General features: G+C 45.9%; 1 protein-coding gene across 1 annotated transcript in view; it reads left to right on the top strand.

Annotated features, from left to right (window-relative positions):
- Positions 1–17,048, top strand: part of PKD1L2 (polycystin 1 like 2) — an 87,436-nt gene that overhangs the window by 53,583 nt on the left and 16,805 nt on the right. Inside the window, exons 24-32 of the mRNA XM_041773043.1 lie at positions 83–184; positions 2,516–2,694; positions 4,292–4,438; positions 6,873–7,072; positions 7,733–7,950; positions 8,686–8,902; positions 11,645–11,873; positions 12,913–13,117; positions 14,304–14,400. Coding sequence (XP_041628977.1) covers positions 83–184; positions 2,516–2,694; positions 4,292–4,438; positions 6,873–7,072; positions 7,733–7,950; positions 8,686–8,902; positions 11,645–11,873; positions 12,913–13,117; positions 14,304–14,400 — 1,594 coding nt within the window. The remainder of the gene's footprint in view (positions 1–82; positions 185–2,515; positions 2,695–4,291; positions 4,439–6,872; positions 7,073–7,732; positions 7,951–8,685; positions 8,903–11,644; positions 11,874–12,912; positions 13,118–14,303; positions 14,401–17,048) is intronic.

Consider the following 17,048-nt stretch of genomic DNA (forward strand, 5'->3'; position numbering starts at 1 on the left):
TGAATGACCAGCTCACTCTTGGCTGTTGTGTAGTGGATGAACCCACTGGACAGGGCCCTCCTAATGTCATCCTTCTGTCCAGGTGAGGGTCACAGTGCTGGAGGACAATGATCCCTTTGCCCAGTACCACTACCTGGTGACAGTCTACACTGGACACCGGAGAGGGGCAGCTACTTCCTCGAAGGTACCTGATCATACAAGACAGTCCCCCTCCCCTGCCCTGTGTTGGTTAGTATGTCCCACCCCACAAAGCACTTGCTGGCTCATTGTCAAGTCATAGCATGGTGGATTTAGTGTTGTAAGGTGTTTGTTTTTTTTTTTTAAAGGAAAGAATCTTTTTGCCAAACAAAATATCCCCCCCAAGCCCTAATATTTAAAAATATAGAGGAAAATAGGTTAAGGGAAAGTTGAGGTCTAGCACTGTGCCTCTGGTTATCTCCCTTATCCTTACCAAAGAATAACTCAGATGGTTAATTGGTAACCTGCTCACAAATTTGCTCACATATGAAGAGTCAGTAAACTGTTATTGGTGAATAAAGAGAAAACAGAATTTTTAAGAGAAAAGAGGAAATGGAAGGAAAGAAAAAAATGCCTATCATTTGAAAACAATGAGTCTTGAGTTACATTTTTTTGGATAAACTGATGAGCTGGCATCTAGCTAAGAGGTCAGGCTGAGCCATCTGTCCTTTAGCAGGCTGGCTAGAGGTAGTGAAAAAACTATCTCACTCATAAACTCTCTGAATTTCTTGAGCATTTAGCTGTGGAGCATTCAGCAGGTTGTCTCTGTAATGTCTCAGCGTCCTTAGCTAAGTCTAGCCTGTGCCACATCCCTCATCAGAATATACTGTTCTCAGTGGTAGCCTTCAGGGTTCCTTTACTAAAACTGAGGGCTCCATGGAACACAGTTTGAGAATCACTGGCACTGTGTATATTATCCTGGAGAAAGCTCTATTGTTTGTTTGTTTTTTCAAAAATGACATTAAGCTTCATTAGAGCAGAGCGTTTACTTTTTACTTTTTTTAAACTTTAAATTCAATTTGCCAATATATAGCATAATACCCAGTGCTTATCCCATCAAGGGATAAGCCTTAGTTCCTTAGTTCCCATCACCCAGTTACCCCATCTCCTCACCCCATCCACCCCATCCCTCCCCTTATGCAACACTTTGTTTCCCAGAGTTAGGAGCCTCTCATAGTTACGTTTTACTTTTTAAATTTTATTTTTATTTATGTATTTATCTTATTTTTATTTTAAAAATTATTTTATTTTGATTTATAGCTGTGTCTTGGGTCCTCAACGAGCTGTCCAACATGGAGTAAGTGCTCAGTAACTACTTGTGGAATAAACATAGGAGTTAACTTCATCCATCTAACGAAACATTCATCTCATTTCCATTTGATACTCAAAAGTCCACCAGGAAAGGAGTGAAAACTTGTTATCCACAGGCTAGTTCTCTTTCTGGAGAGTTGTAGTCACATTTCAATTTGATATTGTCTTAGTTTGGGTATCTGGCACAGGCCAGGGATGCTGCTAAACACCCTGCAATGCACAGGAAAGCCCCCAGAGCACTCAAAATTATTGAGTCCAGAATGTCCATAGTGAAGAAACCCTGCTATGGAAGCAGACTCGAAACTAGGATTCCAGTGTAAGGAGTTGATTTGAGGGGCGGATCCTCTACTGGGGACAAGAAGCCTACAGGGAACAGAAGTAGACAATAAAGGCTGCCAAACTGGGCAGCTGGAGCTAGTCCCATGATGGGAAACAGTAACCAACATGGGCCTCAAAGTCATCCCAGCTGATGGCTGAGAGAGCTGGCTTATTTATGCACCAATCCCACCAGTCATTGGTGGAGGACAGCTCACAGTACCCTTCATTCTCTGGCTCTTCCAGTCTCTGCTCTCACAGCCCAAGAATCCCACCCCACCCCCACCCCCGGAAAGTGATGCAGCTGCTGGCAGTTGGATGTAGGTGCAGGGATTGCTATAGCAGTGAAGCTGAGGGATGTGGGCTGAGCACAGGTGGTTGAACTGCAGCTGTTTGGCTAGGAAATCAGCATCACCTGGATGGCTACAGAAAAGCAGATTCCTGGGCCCTGTCCCCAGCATTTTTAGTTGGTAGGTCTGGAGCAGGGCCTAGGAATATGTACTTTCAAGATAATGGGCACTCATGGATTTATATCTCAGTGCCAGGTGCTTTGGGAGACTTGTGGGAATATAATTGTTGGCGGTGGGAGAGGGGGACAGTTCCTACCCTTCTTCAAATAAATATATGAAAAGTTTAAAAAGGTTACCAAGAAATGTTTTATAACTCGTGCTGAAGATATAAATGTAGATAGTGTCATCCCAAATCTTCATACACTGAAAAATAACTCAGGCAGGTCCAAGATGGGAAGAGGAGAGAATGAAGGGGCCATGCTATGTTGGTTCTCATAGGTTTTTGGGAAATTCCAATGAAACATATCCACCAGGGCTTGGTTACCACGTGGATTTGGCCACTCCTAGTCTCTGGATTTCAGGTGACTGTCACCCTATATGGCCTGGATGGAGAGAGTGAACCCCACCACCTGTCAGACCCTGACATCCCAGTTTTTGAGCGAGGAGGAGTGGATGTCTTCTTACTCTCCACCCTGTTCCCCCTGGGGGAACTGAAGAGCCTGCGGCTATGGCATGACAACTCAGGGGACCGGCCATCCTGGTAAGTCAGGGGTGGGCACACCATGAGAACCCACTAAGTACCACACCAGAGCTGGGCACTGTGCATTTGCTGCCTGGCTGATCCTCACATGTCTCTGCAAATACATAGAATGGATTCCCACTTCATAGACAGAGACACTGACGGTCAGAGAGACCTACCCACCCACAAGCCACACACACTGGATCAATAGCTAGGAGAAGGACTGGCGGTGGCAACCCTGGGGTCCAGTGCTAGCCCTACCCTTGGCACATGTGCAGCATCAACCTTCATTTAGCCCCCAGTTTCCCATCTGTAAAATGGGGATAGACGCCCATTGTAAAGACAAATCTTGCCTACTAAGAGGACACTAAATGAGACATTGGGCTGATTCTTTAGTAGAAGAGCTAAGAACACCTGTCACAGCTGAGCACTAAGTTAAGCCTTCCTGTTTCTGTGCCTTTTCTCATTGGCTCCTCAAGGGCAAGTACTCTCATTCTTGTTTTATAGGTGGGAAAAATCTAAACTCAGAGAAGACAAGTGACTTGTCCAAGGTGACACACCTGGCAAACTCCGAGCTAAGCATCCACCTGAGGATTCTGTGTGAGGCCAAAACTAGTGACCAAAGGAGTCATTTCCAATCTGATCACCCATCAGTGGCTTGCAACTGAAAAACAAAAAAACAAAAAACAGGGCATGGGATGCCTGGGTGGTCAGCAGTTGAGCATCTGCCTTTGGCTGAGGGCGTGATCTCAGGATCTGGGATTGAGTCCCACATCGGGCTTCCTGCGAGGAGCCTTCTCTCTCTGCCTATGTCTCTGCTTCTCTCTCTGTATCTCTCATGAATAAACAAATAAGGGATCCCTGGGTGGCGCAGCGGTTTAGCGCCTACCTTTGGCCCAGGGCGCGATCCTGGAGACCCAGGATCGAGTCCCACATCGGGCTCCCGGTGCATGGAGCCTGCTTCTTCCTCTGCCTGTGTCTCTGCCTCTCTCTCTCTCTCTCTCTCTCTCTCTGTGACTATCATAAATAATTTTAAAAAAATAAAAATAAAATAAAATCTTAGAAAAACAAAACAGAGCACTTACACTGCTGATATACCAGCAGAGGAGAGATGATTTCATTTCTTCCCTTGGTCTCAAAGACCTAAATCAGATTGGATGATACCCATGAAATCCTGAGTCCAAAATAGATGGCTTACTCTCTGGGTGGAAGCCTGCAGGAAGATCAGGTTGTGTGCCTAAGCTTGCACCTCCCTGAATGCATACAATTTACACAACTTGGCTTTCCTCACTTGCATCTGGGTACTGGCCGTGGGCTTACTGCCCTGCACCAGAGTTAATAGTTTCAGAATGTACCTTCTTGCAGCATATCTGCGAAAACATGGCAGCCTAAAGAGCTGGCTCTCCACACTAGCTGAGCTCCCACATGAGGCCAATTCACCCACTGATTAGGGCATTTTGGTCAAGGCACCAAATAAAAACAGTGCAGAAAAATACAAAATCTCTCTTTTTAGGAGTTTTTGTTCTTAAATGCAGGTTTGCAAAGCTGTTACCTTCATGGTATCCAAAGAAGCCTCAACCCCTAACCTTGTCCTCAGAAGTATGGGTCTCTTCTCCAGGTATGTGAGCCGGGTGCTGGTGCATGACCTGGCTAGGGACCGGAAGTGGCATTTCCTCTGCAACTCGTGGCTGTCCATCGATGTCGGAGACTGTGTCCTTGACAAAGTATTTCCTGTGGCCACAGAGAAGGACAGGAAGCAATTCAGGTACTTTTTTTTTCTTTTTAAGGAAATGCTGTTTACCTTGTTTCATCTCTAGGGAAGTTGCACTGCAATCCAATCAAAGCAAGATAAAAGCACATTTTGGCTATTGGGACTGGGTGACATTAATGACCAATTATTTTTTCTTGTTGGGATTGAGGGGCCCTGGAGGGACATGGACCCTTGGACATAGATCTTTGAGGTGGTGAAATTGTTGAACAGTTACCATATTTCCTAACACATGTTGTAGAAAAATATATTTTATATTCGTGAACAGACTGATTTGAATGGTGATTCCATGTCAGGTCATCTGGCGCTCCTTCTTCATGCAATTTTACCCTAGATGGGTATTTCAGCATGCGTGTCCTTTGGCTTTCCTTCCTTCCACATCTGGTTAAACACATAAAAGCAAGTACAAATATATACACACGCACTCATGTGTACACACACATGACACCACAGACTATTGTTTATTTTCTATCTTTTAAAATGGCATTACTCTAAATGTCACCTTTTTTCTTTTTTTAATATTTCATTTATTTATTTGAGAGCAAGAGAGAGCACAAGTGGAGGAGAGAGGCAGAGGGAGAAGCAGGGAGAAGCTTAGCAGGAAACCTAATGTGGTGCTCTATTTCAGGACCCTGAGATCATGACCTGAGCCTAAGGCAGACACTCAAATGACTGAGCCACCAGGTGCCTGTCACCTTTTTTCTTTGATGATAGACCATAAACATCCTTCCAGGACAGTATGTTTAGGTCAAAGTTTTCCTCACTGGCTGAGTAATATTTCACAGACTAAATGTCCCACAACTAATCCAACCATTCTTCTATCAATGGACATTTAGTCTGTTCCCAACCAATATTAAAAAAATCAAGAGACTCCACAAAATTCTGACAAGTATGAAGATGCCGGGCCAGTGTTCCTGCCTGACTCCAAACTGCTGGAGCGGAGTACCAGCCTTCTTCTAAGAGTCATGTGTTCTCTGTGTTGCCACAGTCCTCACCTACTCCCTAATACCTTACTCCCAACACACTTCATTTAACTTGACTTTAGAGGCCCCTCTAGGCATTTGGCTTTGTGACCTCTACTTTAAATGGCTTCTGAGTTGGGTTCAAGAGCAAAGTCTGTTTCCAGTGAGTTTACTAAAAGGTGACTTTTCCTCTTTGCTGCCACTGTGAATAGTTCAGCCTGCAAAGGGAAGAAGTTGGAGTCACAGAGACTTGAGCCCCAGGAGAAGCAGAACATCGATGTGGGCACACAGTGCACAGTTCCACAGGCTTCCTTCTGACTGGCTGCATGCCCTTGTAAAAGTCAGCTCATCTCTCCCCGCCTCAGTTTCTACATCCAAAGAATGACTTGTTCAGTGTGCTTGCCCCAAGGGGACCTGTGCAGGTCCTGTGAAATGATGTGGGTAGCGTACTTAGCACAGTGAGTGGCTCAGAGTAAGTGCTCCATTATAAGAACAGATATTATCCTCTCAATGCATCAAATGTGTGATGCCTAGAAACCAGACAAAGAGTCGTCTGAAGGCAGGGCTGTGTCATTCCCCCATGAATCCTGGTGCCCAGGAGAACATGTGGCACACAGCATCAGACTCACCAAATATTTGTTGAACTGTCAGTAGTACGATGAGTAGAACAATCATGTGGAAAGTCACTGGTGTTGGTACCTGACCTTTCTACGTACCTTTACTCTGCACAGCAGAGTGATGGGTCAAAGTACTGTGCAAGCCTGAAGGGTGCTGGCATTAGCCACCAGAACAGGCGCCAGCTGGAGATGTCAGTTCCACACACTCTCAGGAGAATCTGGGCTCCTGTGCAAGTCCTGTGGTTAGACTAAATTCTAGACTAACTGAATTCTAGTCTAAATTCTAGACCAACACAGATGCCTAAGGACAATATGGTGCCATTTTCAGAAACTCTGTCTTGCAATTTTGATTCTCTCAAACTGAGCCTGAAGTTAGAGCCTAGGATTTTTAGCCAGTATCCTCTAATTCACTAACTATAATAAACCTAACAACATTATAGTTACATTATTATTTTGAAATTATAACAAAAATAATCATTGCTAACACTGATGAACACTCCCACATATACCAGCTACTTTGTCAAATGCTTTACAAAAATCATTGCTTAATCCTTTCAACAATCCCATGAGGCAGGTTCTGTTATAATCCCCATTTTGCAGATGAGTAAACTGACATGCAAAGAGGAAAGGAACTTGTCTGAGGACACACTGTGAGTAGGAGGGCTGCCTAGGATTCCAACACACTCCGTTTGGAGCCCCATTAACTCTAAGTGACCCTAAGATGCTATATGTCTTCCACATTAGAGAACATAGAGGATAAATCTTAGAAACAAACCCTTCCCTCTTATCCTAAGATTGCTCTGAAGAGACCAGTCTTCTCCCATCCCTGCCCCCTGCCCTGCCTTTTCACAGCCACCTGTTTTTCATGAAGACCTCCACGGGCTTCCAGGATGGACACATCTGGTACTCCATCTTCAGCTGCTCAGCTAGGAGCAACTTCACCCGTGTCCAGAGGGTGTCCTGCTGCTTCTCTCTGCTTCTCTGCACCATGCTGACCAGCATCATGTTCTGGGGTGTTCCCAAGGACCCAGCTGAGCAAAAGATGGACTTGGGTAACTCACAATGTCATGACAGAGCTAGTGGCCAGTGGGTACCACATAACTCCCAAGGTCCCAAGACCACCTTCAGGTTCAGTAATTCCCTAGAACTATTCACAGAAGTCAGAAACACCATTAAGCTCATTATATAAGATAGAGATTAAAACCAGGAAAGGAAAGAGGCACATGTGGCAGGGTCCAGGTAGGGACCAGGTGGGACTTCCAGTTGTCTTCTCCCAGGGGAGCTGTGACAATGCTCACTCTTTCTGACAATGATGTGTGACAACACACATGGAGTATTGCCATCCAGGGACGCTCACCTGAGCCCTAGTGTCCAGAATTTTTATTCTCTGGGGGCTTGCTCACATAGACATATCTGACCCCCCCACATGGCTGACCTTAGCATCCAACCTCTCCAGAGACTGAGGTGATACTGTGTGGCCAAGGCCTACATCATAAATCACTCTTAACATAGACTATACAGTGTGGCCCAAGATCTCAGGTAAACAAAGGTGAACCTACCAGACAGAACATCTCAAGAGCTTAGAGGTCACCTCCCAGGAGCCACTCAAGGGCGAGACCTCTCTCTGGGCAAGATTAATCTTTACTGTGCAGCCACTTTCTGGAAGCAGTGGAGGAGACTTTCCCATGGACCCTTTCCTTCCTCTGTTCTAGGTAAAATTGAATTCACCTGGCAGGAAGTAATGATTGGACTGGAGAGCTCTCTCCTCATGTTCCCCATCAACCTCCTAATTGTTCAGATCTTTCGAAACACCCATCCTCGGGTCACTAAGGAGCAGAAAACTGGGAAATGGGACAGGGGCGCCCCCAGTCTGGCCTCCTCACTGCAGCCCATGGAGGATGGTCTTCTGACACTTGAAGTGGTGACCAAGGCATGTCTTCAACCTTGGCGGTGTGAGGGTGCTTAGGCCTGGGCAGAAATGGTGGGGGGGAGTCCTGAGGCTTGAGGCCCGGCAATCCACCCCATGATGTCTGACAGCATCAGTCACCAAGGTTCATCAACAGACATACACGTTCAGTTGTGCACATATATACAGGTGTACACACAATACACATTGTGAAGGTGCATGTGTATACATGCACACACCTACAGACATGTACACTTGCACACATATATATAAAGACATACACACATATATACCTTTGTATACCTGTACATGTACACACATGTATATGCACACACACCATACACATACACACATGCACACATACATACACACAAACACCTACATATATATAAGCGCACACACTTTTTGTGTTCCTAGTGCATACAAAATATTACACTTTTATCATAGATCCCAGCTGGATCCCTGGATCCCCACAGAAGGGACTCCCTTTACGTTCATTCACTCAATAAACATTTACTGAGCACCTAATACATGACATACTTTGAGAAAAAGAGCCTGGAATGAGCCAGTTTGAATCCTAGAAAAGGGATTTTCTAGGTGACAAAATGGAAGCTTGGGATGATCCAACATCATATCTCGGTGGGCAAAGCTGGGATACAAACCCAAACTGCCAGGCGCCGGGGTGAATGCTCTTAACCACTATGCTGCCCCCTCACCTTTAGCTCACCTTTCCCTTACCCAACCTGGGCTGATTTGCAGGATATGTGGAGACTTGTCAGTAACCTGTTTAAAGCTCTGAAAGTGCCACCACCTGCCTCTGGCTGGGACTCAGCAACCTTAATGGACATCAATCAACTGCTGGTCTTGGTGGAAGATGTCATCTGTCTACAGAACATGGAAGGGCAGGAGTTCTGGGAGGAAGCCAAACAGAGAGAGGACCCTTTAATACTGCCTCTTGGGTCTCTACAAGTGAAAGGTAAGTCCTGATGTGTCTGAGCTGAGAAAGGGGGCATGTCTGGGCCAGGTGGAGGCAGGTCTGTATCACTAGGGAGTGAAGTCCTACTTGGTCTCCCTCACTGATCTCCACTGCAACCACTTCCTATCACCTCCCACTGTGCACACAGGCAACCCGCTCTCTTTACAACACCAAGCTGCCTTGGCCATTAAAGACCTTTACTCATGTACCTGTCCTTTCATTGAGAATATTCTTTCTCTTCTCCTCTGTTAGCTAATTCCTAATCAGACTTTAGTTTTTAAAGGAGTGTTTTAAGCCCTCCTTCCTCAGGGGAGCAACCCCACACTCCAGGCCACAACAGATCTCCAGACACATACTGTTTAGCCCCTAGGTGTCTCTTGCATTGCTTTTACACAGCCTGCTGCCAAATCATGACTTGTGTGACGAGCTCTTTAAAATCTGCAACCATCCTGGCCCCATGTAGCTACTGAGCACTTGAAATGTGGCTGGTGTGATGGGAAAACTACATTTCTTATCTTAATTTCAATAAATTAAGGGGGCCAGTGGCTGTCATACTGGCTGGTGAGGGTTGAGAATGCTGCCATTTTTAGCGCACCAGGCTAATCACTAAACCTTGTATAGAATACAGACATAGGGTCTACAGAATGGGGAATTTGAATTCATAAACTCTTCATCCACCCCTCTGATATAGTGGATTTCATTTTTGTAGCTAAGGCCAGAATCTGCAGTTTGAACCAGTCACTCAGGTGACTTAAAAGCACACTGAATGTTGAGAGTCAATGACCTCAAGACAAGATCACATGTCCTTACTGGCTGGGCCCATGCTGACTCTGTGGTCAGCCCCACCTTGACCCCATGCTCCAGCTACCCTGAAGGATTTGTCCCAGAGAGCCGGGCTTGGGCTATGAAGGCAGTTCTGCGGGAACTCTGCTCATACCTGCACTGGACACCTGGCCTTGAATTTGGGGGCTTTGGTGTTCATAGCAGAGGCCTTAGACTATGGACTCTCGAGTCAGTCAGGCCCTGGGACTCCCCCGGCTGCAAAAACAGCTGTGCAACTTTGGACAAGTTGCTCAACCTATGACTTAGCTTATTCCCCTGTAAAATGGGAGTATTGATCCACCTCGCCTCTTGGCTCATTCCGAGGACTGAATGAAGTCATAAGACACATGAAAAGTTTAGACTCAGCCTGATACAAAGCAGGCATTCAGTAGGTGGTGTTACAATTGATCCGGCAGTGATGGTATCTTCCAGAAACATTGCCAGAGGGCTTGCAACATAAAGGCTGCTGATGTCAGAACCTGCAGCTGTGGCTTCTGCAAGGAGGCTGAGGGAGGAGGCCTGAGTCAGAGGGAGGCCCCAGACCTTCACCGTCATCTAGCCCAAGCCCAGCTGTACCCTTCACAATGCTGGTTACCTTCCCACTCATTCACTTCTCACTGGTGACCTTGAGGAGCTGTGGGAGAGGTGATCTCTCCTGCCACTTCCCCTATCTAGCTTCACATACCTCTTGCAAATATAAACACTGGTCTGGATCAACCTGGGCCCTTACTGCTCTGGGAGAAGGTGCCCCTAGGCTCCAGAGTCCTAGGCCTGGTTCTGCTGGGAGAGGCCAAGCTCCCCCATGGTCTCTCCAGGCCAAAGTATGGGGAATAGTGGAAATGTTCAGGTTTGTTTTTTTTTTCTTGCAATGAGTAATTTAAAACAAAAAACATCTTTGTTTGTTTTAAAACTTTTTAGGAAGCTAAAATTAAAAAAAAAAAAAACAATTGTAGGGAAATAGTCATGAGATAATTGGGGAAAGAAGTGACCATGTGGGTATTTCATCTGATTAAGGAATTATTGTTACTGAAAAGTTGAAAATGACATCATGGTTTTATTTTTAAAGAGTCCCTATCTTCTGTAGAAGCCTACTGCAATATTTAGTGACATGACCTGGGCCTTGGAATTTGCTTCAAAATCACCTATGTGTTGGGATCCCTGGGTGGCTCAATGGTTTGGTGCCTGCCTTCAGCCCAGGGCCTGATCCTAGAGTCCCAGGATCAAGTCCCATGTCGGGCTCCCTGCTTGGAGCCTGCTTCTCCCTCTGCGTATGTCTCTGCCTCTCTCTGTCTCTCGTGAATAAATAAATAAAATATTTTTTTAAAAAATCACCCACGTGGAGAGAGTGGGCTGGGTGCCAGGGAAGCAAGGTTGGCCACAAGTTGATAATTTGAGTGGTGGGTGTGTGCAGGTTTATCTCATTATTCTACTTTTAAGTTTAACATTTTTCATTATAAAAATAAGTTGAAAACAAAAGATTAAGACTAAAACAATCTTTGTCACCAGGCAAATCTTGTATATATTATTTGCTGATGAGATAACACCATGTCTAGGATTTGCTTTAAGGTATTCCAAAAAGAGAAAAAAGTTGTGTGTGTGTGGGGGGGAGTTTGCAGAGACAAAACAAGATTGGCAAAAGGTTGTGGCAGCAGGTGATAGGTATTTATTCTGTTTTCTTTTGTCGATATATTAGGAAATTGTGAGAGTGCCCCAATAAAAAGCTAAAGTTGAACATACGAATCCTAACTGGCCATGGCAGCCTGGTACCTTTCCCCATCTTTCTCAGCCTAGATCTCTCACGGCATGGCACATAGTAAGTGCTCAACATAAGGAAGCTGTTACTAACACCACTGTTTTTACGGCAGGCAGTCTGCTCTGTCATTCGGCACCAGCTGATGCTCTCTCTCCCTTGTCCTCCAGAACGAATGCAATGCCTGATGCCAGAGGTAGTCCCAAGTGACTCTCTGAAGGACAATGCCTACAAACAGTGTCTCTACCTTCAGCTGGAATACATGGAGCAAGAGCTTCAGCTGGTGGGACCCCATGGCTTCCCGCAGGGCCAGAGCCACACCCGGGCCCTCAGCCAACTGCAGATGCTGAAGGGCCGCCTGCGAGGACAGCTGGGCACCCCACCCCCAGCATACACTGGGTAATCCACTCCCCTGGGTGCTGAGTGGGCACCTGCCCCCAGTGGGGGAGCCTGCAGAGAGAGCGTATCCGAGGCCACCTCGGAAGGATGTTCACCCAAATCTCCCCAGGCAGAAGTGATTCAGGATTCCTGTACAAATTCAGGGAGGAAGGGTTTGAATAGAGCTATTTGCCAAAGGCAGTTGTAGTTTACAGTTTAGAACCATATTCATGTGGGCTGTTTCCTAATTGTGCACCCTTGGACAAGTCCCTCAACCTCTCTGAGCTGCAGTGTCCTCATCTGTAAAATGGGAATAATTCCTACCTCCTAACTCAAAACACATTTTTAAACATAATTAGTGAAATCTGAGTACACAGGCTATTAGATGACACTGAGGAATTACTGTTAATTTTGATTGGTGTGACAATGGCACTGTAATTCAGTAAGAAAATCATCATTTTTGAGAAATATTCTGAATTAGGGATGATTTCACATTATGTCTAGAATTTATTTTTAAATATCCCAGCAAAAAATAAAATAAATAAACCCAAAAGCTAAAATGGAGAGAGGGAGGGAGAGAGACACTGAAGATAGATGGGATAAGCATAACAGGGAAGTGATGGCTGTTGAATGGCTGTTGAGCTAGTTGTTGGAGGTATGTAGTGCTCACTGATTTTTGTATGATGAGAAATTTTCATAATAAAAACTTTAGAAAAAATTATAGAGTACCAGCCTTCTAGGCTTCCCATGAATAATCTAGCGCTTTCTATACTCGATAGGTCTTCTAAACCCATGAATAACAGAGCAAATCTGTGCAAAGCACTTCATGTGGGGACTGGCTCTGAAGCACTGAATAAATGTGACCTCAACAGAACAAAAGTCTACCTGCCAGATAGAATACAGAACAGCCCTTTGAGTAGGGTATGAGATACAGAGGAGAAAACTGAAAGTCTAAGAGGTCAAAGAGCTTGGCCCCAGCGAGACAGCTGGTGGGGGTGAAGTGGGATTTGAACTTGAGCCCGGAGGGTGCCACTCTGATCACACCCACCCTGCTTTACAGCTTCCGGATGACCAGCAAACCTCCTCGTGGCCTGCCCTGGTGGTGCGTCCTAGTGGGCTGGCTCCTGGTGGCGGCCACAAGTGGCGTGGCAGCCTTCTTTACCATGCTCTACGGCCTGCACTACGGGCGGGCCGGCTCCCTCAAATGGCTCATCTCCGTGGCCATCTCCTTCGTGGAGAGCGTGTTCATCACCCAGCCTCTGAAGGTGAGGCTGCCCTTGACGCCTGTGCCCACACTCTCCTTTCTCCCAGCTGCTCTGTCCTTAGGCTCAGCCATTCTTTATCTGTTCATTACAAACCTACTCAGCACCTTGTCTGTGCCTTGCTGGGGGGAAAATGATAATGAAGTTAATCACCATAATAATCCAAGCACTGGGATTGGGGCTGAGGAGGGGGGGGTGTACAGAGACTAGGCCAGGACAAGCAGCTCACCAAGATGTGTTAAGTCAGAGTCACAGTCACCCTCAGGAGGGTCCTCGTCTCTGTACTAAAAATGATAACCTGAGATTAGGAAGGTAAAGTCACAAACATCTTGTGCTAGGTCATATGTATAAATATGAATAATACCATATTTCCTCAATTCTAGAAGTCCTTTTAATTGTGCGGTAGGCCAGCAATTTGTAGGAACTTTATCTTTAGAAAAAACCAAACCAAACAAAACACCAAGTCATTAAACACGTGCATCATTTGGAAGATGCACTCCTATTTCTGAAATGTAAAGTTACTGTCAGAGTTGGAGAAATACTGAGCCACAGCTCCCCCTGGAAGGAATCAGGTGGTAGGAATATATCATTGCACTGGGGTAGGGGGTGGGGGCTACAGAAAGGAGAGGATATTTACAGTGAATCTGGATGCCTGTGAGACTCTCCAAATCTCCCCCCCATCACATCCATTAGTTCCCCAGTTCTGCCCCCAATAGCCTTTATCAGAAGATTTAAACAACTCCTGACATCTCTAATCTAGTCTGAGAATAGTAAGAATAGAGTCATGAGGCATTTTGCTCCCAACCAAAGCACAGAATCCTTCTAAGTTCATGCATTTAGGTGCAGAGATGAAGGCATGGATGGAATGAATTACTTAATACAGAAGAAAGGGAAGGGACGGAGGGAGAAGGGAGATGGAACTCTGCACTAGAGGTAGTATAAGACATAAGAGGGTCCACCGGCTGTGGGGGCGCAGGTGGGAAATTTGGGTGAGAAGCAGGGGGAGCTCAGGATTCACTGGCTCTGCTTGGTGACCAGGTGCCCTGGCCCTCTCCTTTCACAGCCACATCCCTTCTCAGCACAGGATGGGCTGGTTCCCACCTGACTTCCCCAGAGCATGGCTTCTGTGCCCAGGACACAGTTGATAGTTTCCATCCCAGGCCTGGGTTTCATAGCAGGTGTTTTCCAGGTGCTGGGCTTTGCTGCCTTCTTCGCACTGGTCTTGAAGAGAGTGGAGGACGAGGAGGAGCCCGTGGCCTCCCTCCCAGGACATCTGTCTAGCCCAGGTAATGGCGCACAGGCAGAGGCAGGGTCCTGGAACCCAATGAAGCTAAGACAGTCCTATAGAGCCCAGCTGCTGAGCTTCTTGCTCCATCAATCCTTCACCCCTGATTGGAGAAGCACCCTCAAACCATCCAAAACCAAACGACTCCTTCCTGTCTCTAGAGCAACCTTGTTCCTTCTCTACCCCAGCCTTTCTCTCTGGTCATGCACCCAAGCATGACCGCTTGGCCAGAAGAGGCCCCTTGGGGGCCGAGCTCTGCATGGCTGTCATTCTCTGTGTAATCCCAAGCAAGCAGCGTTCTCCTCCGAGGCTCAAGGCCCTGGTCTTAGAACAAAAACTGAAACAGAACATGCTTGAGGTGAGCTGCAGAGAGTTCAGGGACAAGGGTCTGCAAACCACAGCCAGGAGGCCAAATCTAGCTCACTGCTTATTTTCATAAATGAAGTTTTATTAGAACAGCGCCATGCTGACCCCTGTCAGAGGAGGCCACTGAGCAGCCCCCTGCCCCCCAACCTGGTTTCATACTTCCCAACCTAAACTCCTGAGAATGCCTACAATAAGACAATCACAAAAACTAGCAAACAGAACAGAATCAACACTCTAGTACTCTATACACATATTCTGACATTCAGGGAAAAGGAAACGGGAGCAAATATACAAAAGGCACACCTACATTATTGCACTGACCTTATTATATAGTGTGGTTACCTCCTCGATGGGCCTGTATTCTTCCACTCTAAGATAGGGTTTGGGTTTGTTTTTGTTTTGGCTTTGCAGATCCAAAAGGTCCATTAAAATATTCTTCCCAAGACAAAAGAGTAATTTTTGTCCAAAGAGACGCCAGCTTCCAGAACAATTAAATATTCATTCAGTCATTCCTCTGGCAGCCACCCAGGGAGTACTTGCCGTGTGCCAGGCAGTTTGATGGCTTAGGAACATGATTTACATAAAATCCACTCACTGCAAGTGTACAATTCATTGATTTTAGTAGATTTCTACAGCTGTGCAACCATTATCTTAATTCAGATTCGGAACAGCTCCATCACCCCTCAGAAGGTTCCCTCTTGACCATCTGAAGCCAGTCTCTGCTCTCACCCTAGGCAATGCAGCACTGGATGATGGAGCAGGTTGCCTTTGGAAGGTACAGCCTACTTAGGGAGACCCATTAAACAAGTTAACAACACAAGTGTGAAATGTAAGGAGAACTTGGAGAGAGACCAGGAGAATGCAGGCTCCTCTGCTGAGGTGGTAACTACATTGGCTCCTGGAGCCTGGCAAAGGGAGGGACTGCACCCTGGACCCTTGCAAAGGCCCCTGAGAAAGGACAGAGCTTATCATTTTACAGTGATTACTGACAGTGTAGCCCAAGCATAAGGAATTAGGAGGAGAATAGTTCAAAATGAGGGCAGAGTGGTAGGTGGGGAGCACAGCCTTGAGGCACCCGGGAAGTGCTGGGGTTTTGGAGGGCTGCTACATAGGACAGAAGCATGGTCTATCTTGTGCTCTGAGAAAGATTACAGAGGCTGGTCTTAGGAGACCAGAAATAGTGGGTCAAAAGTAAAAGTGGGGAAAACACTACTGGAATGATCCAGACAAGAGGCGACATGTGCTGGCCGTGGGGGGTGGAAAGAAAGGCATGGATTCAAAAGACAGTTGGGACAGTACACCCCTATTGGAACGGCTAAAGTAAAAAGTGGTGATAATACCAAAGGCTGACAAGGATGCAGAGAATATGGGGCACTCACACACTGCTGGGAATATAAAATGGTACAGTCACTCTGGAAAAGTTTGGCCGTTCCTTTCAAAACTAAGAATGGATTCACCATATGCCCCAGCAATTGCATTCTTGGGCATTTATCCCAGAGACATGAAGACTTATTTCCATGCAAGAATGTGTATATACATGTTCACAGCAGGTTCATTTGAAATAGCTAAACGGCCGCTCCTAGGAATCTACCCAAGAGACATGAACATATATGTCTATACCAACATCTGTACATGAATGTTCATAGTAGCATTATTCATAATAGCCAGAGCTAGAAATAATTTAGATGTGAGTACATAAGCAAACAGGAGTGTATCCATACCAAAAAAAGGAACTAAATACTAATTACACAACAACATGGATGGACTCCAAACCATTATGCTAAGTGAAAGAAACCAGACACAAGAAACGAGGCACTGTAGGATTCCATCTAACTGTAAGATCCAGGAAAAAATCTATAGAGACAGAAAGCAGATTAATGAGGCTGAGGGTGGAACAGACTGGAAGTAGGAACTGACTTCATAGGGACGTGAGGGAACCTTCTGGGTTGATGAAGATGTTCTAAAACTGGGTTGTGGTGATGGTTGCACAACTGTACATGTACTTGAAATCACCAAATGAGGTAGCCTTCCAATGGGAAAATTTATGAAAACCATAGCTCAATGAAGTGACTTGAAAAAGAAGATATTTAGAATTAGACATGACAGGACTTTGAAATATAAATTACCCTCCTTCTTCCATCTGTTATGGTTTCAGAGAGACTGAGACCTGTCTTAGGGTCCAGGAGCACAGGGTGGGGAGAGCCTTGTGCTTTCCGCACTAGGAGAATCCTCCAGCTGGAGGAGGAACAGCATTCTGAGCACAGGGATGGTGGGGCAGAGGCA

The sequence above is a fragment of the Vulpes lagopus genome, chromosome 10 (assembly GCF_018345385.1).
Source record: "Vulpes lagopus strain Blue_001 chromosome 10, ASM1834538v1, whole genome shotgun sequence".
In the NCBI taxonomy this organism is placed as follows: Eukaryota; Metazoa; Chordata; class Mammalia; order Carnivora; family Canidae; genus Vulpes; species Vulpes lagopus.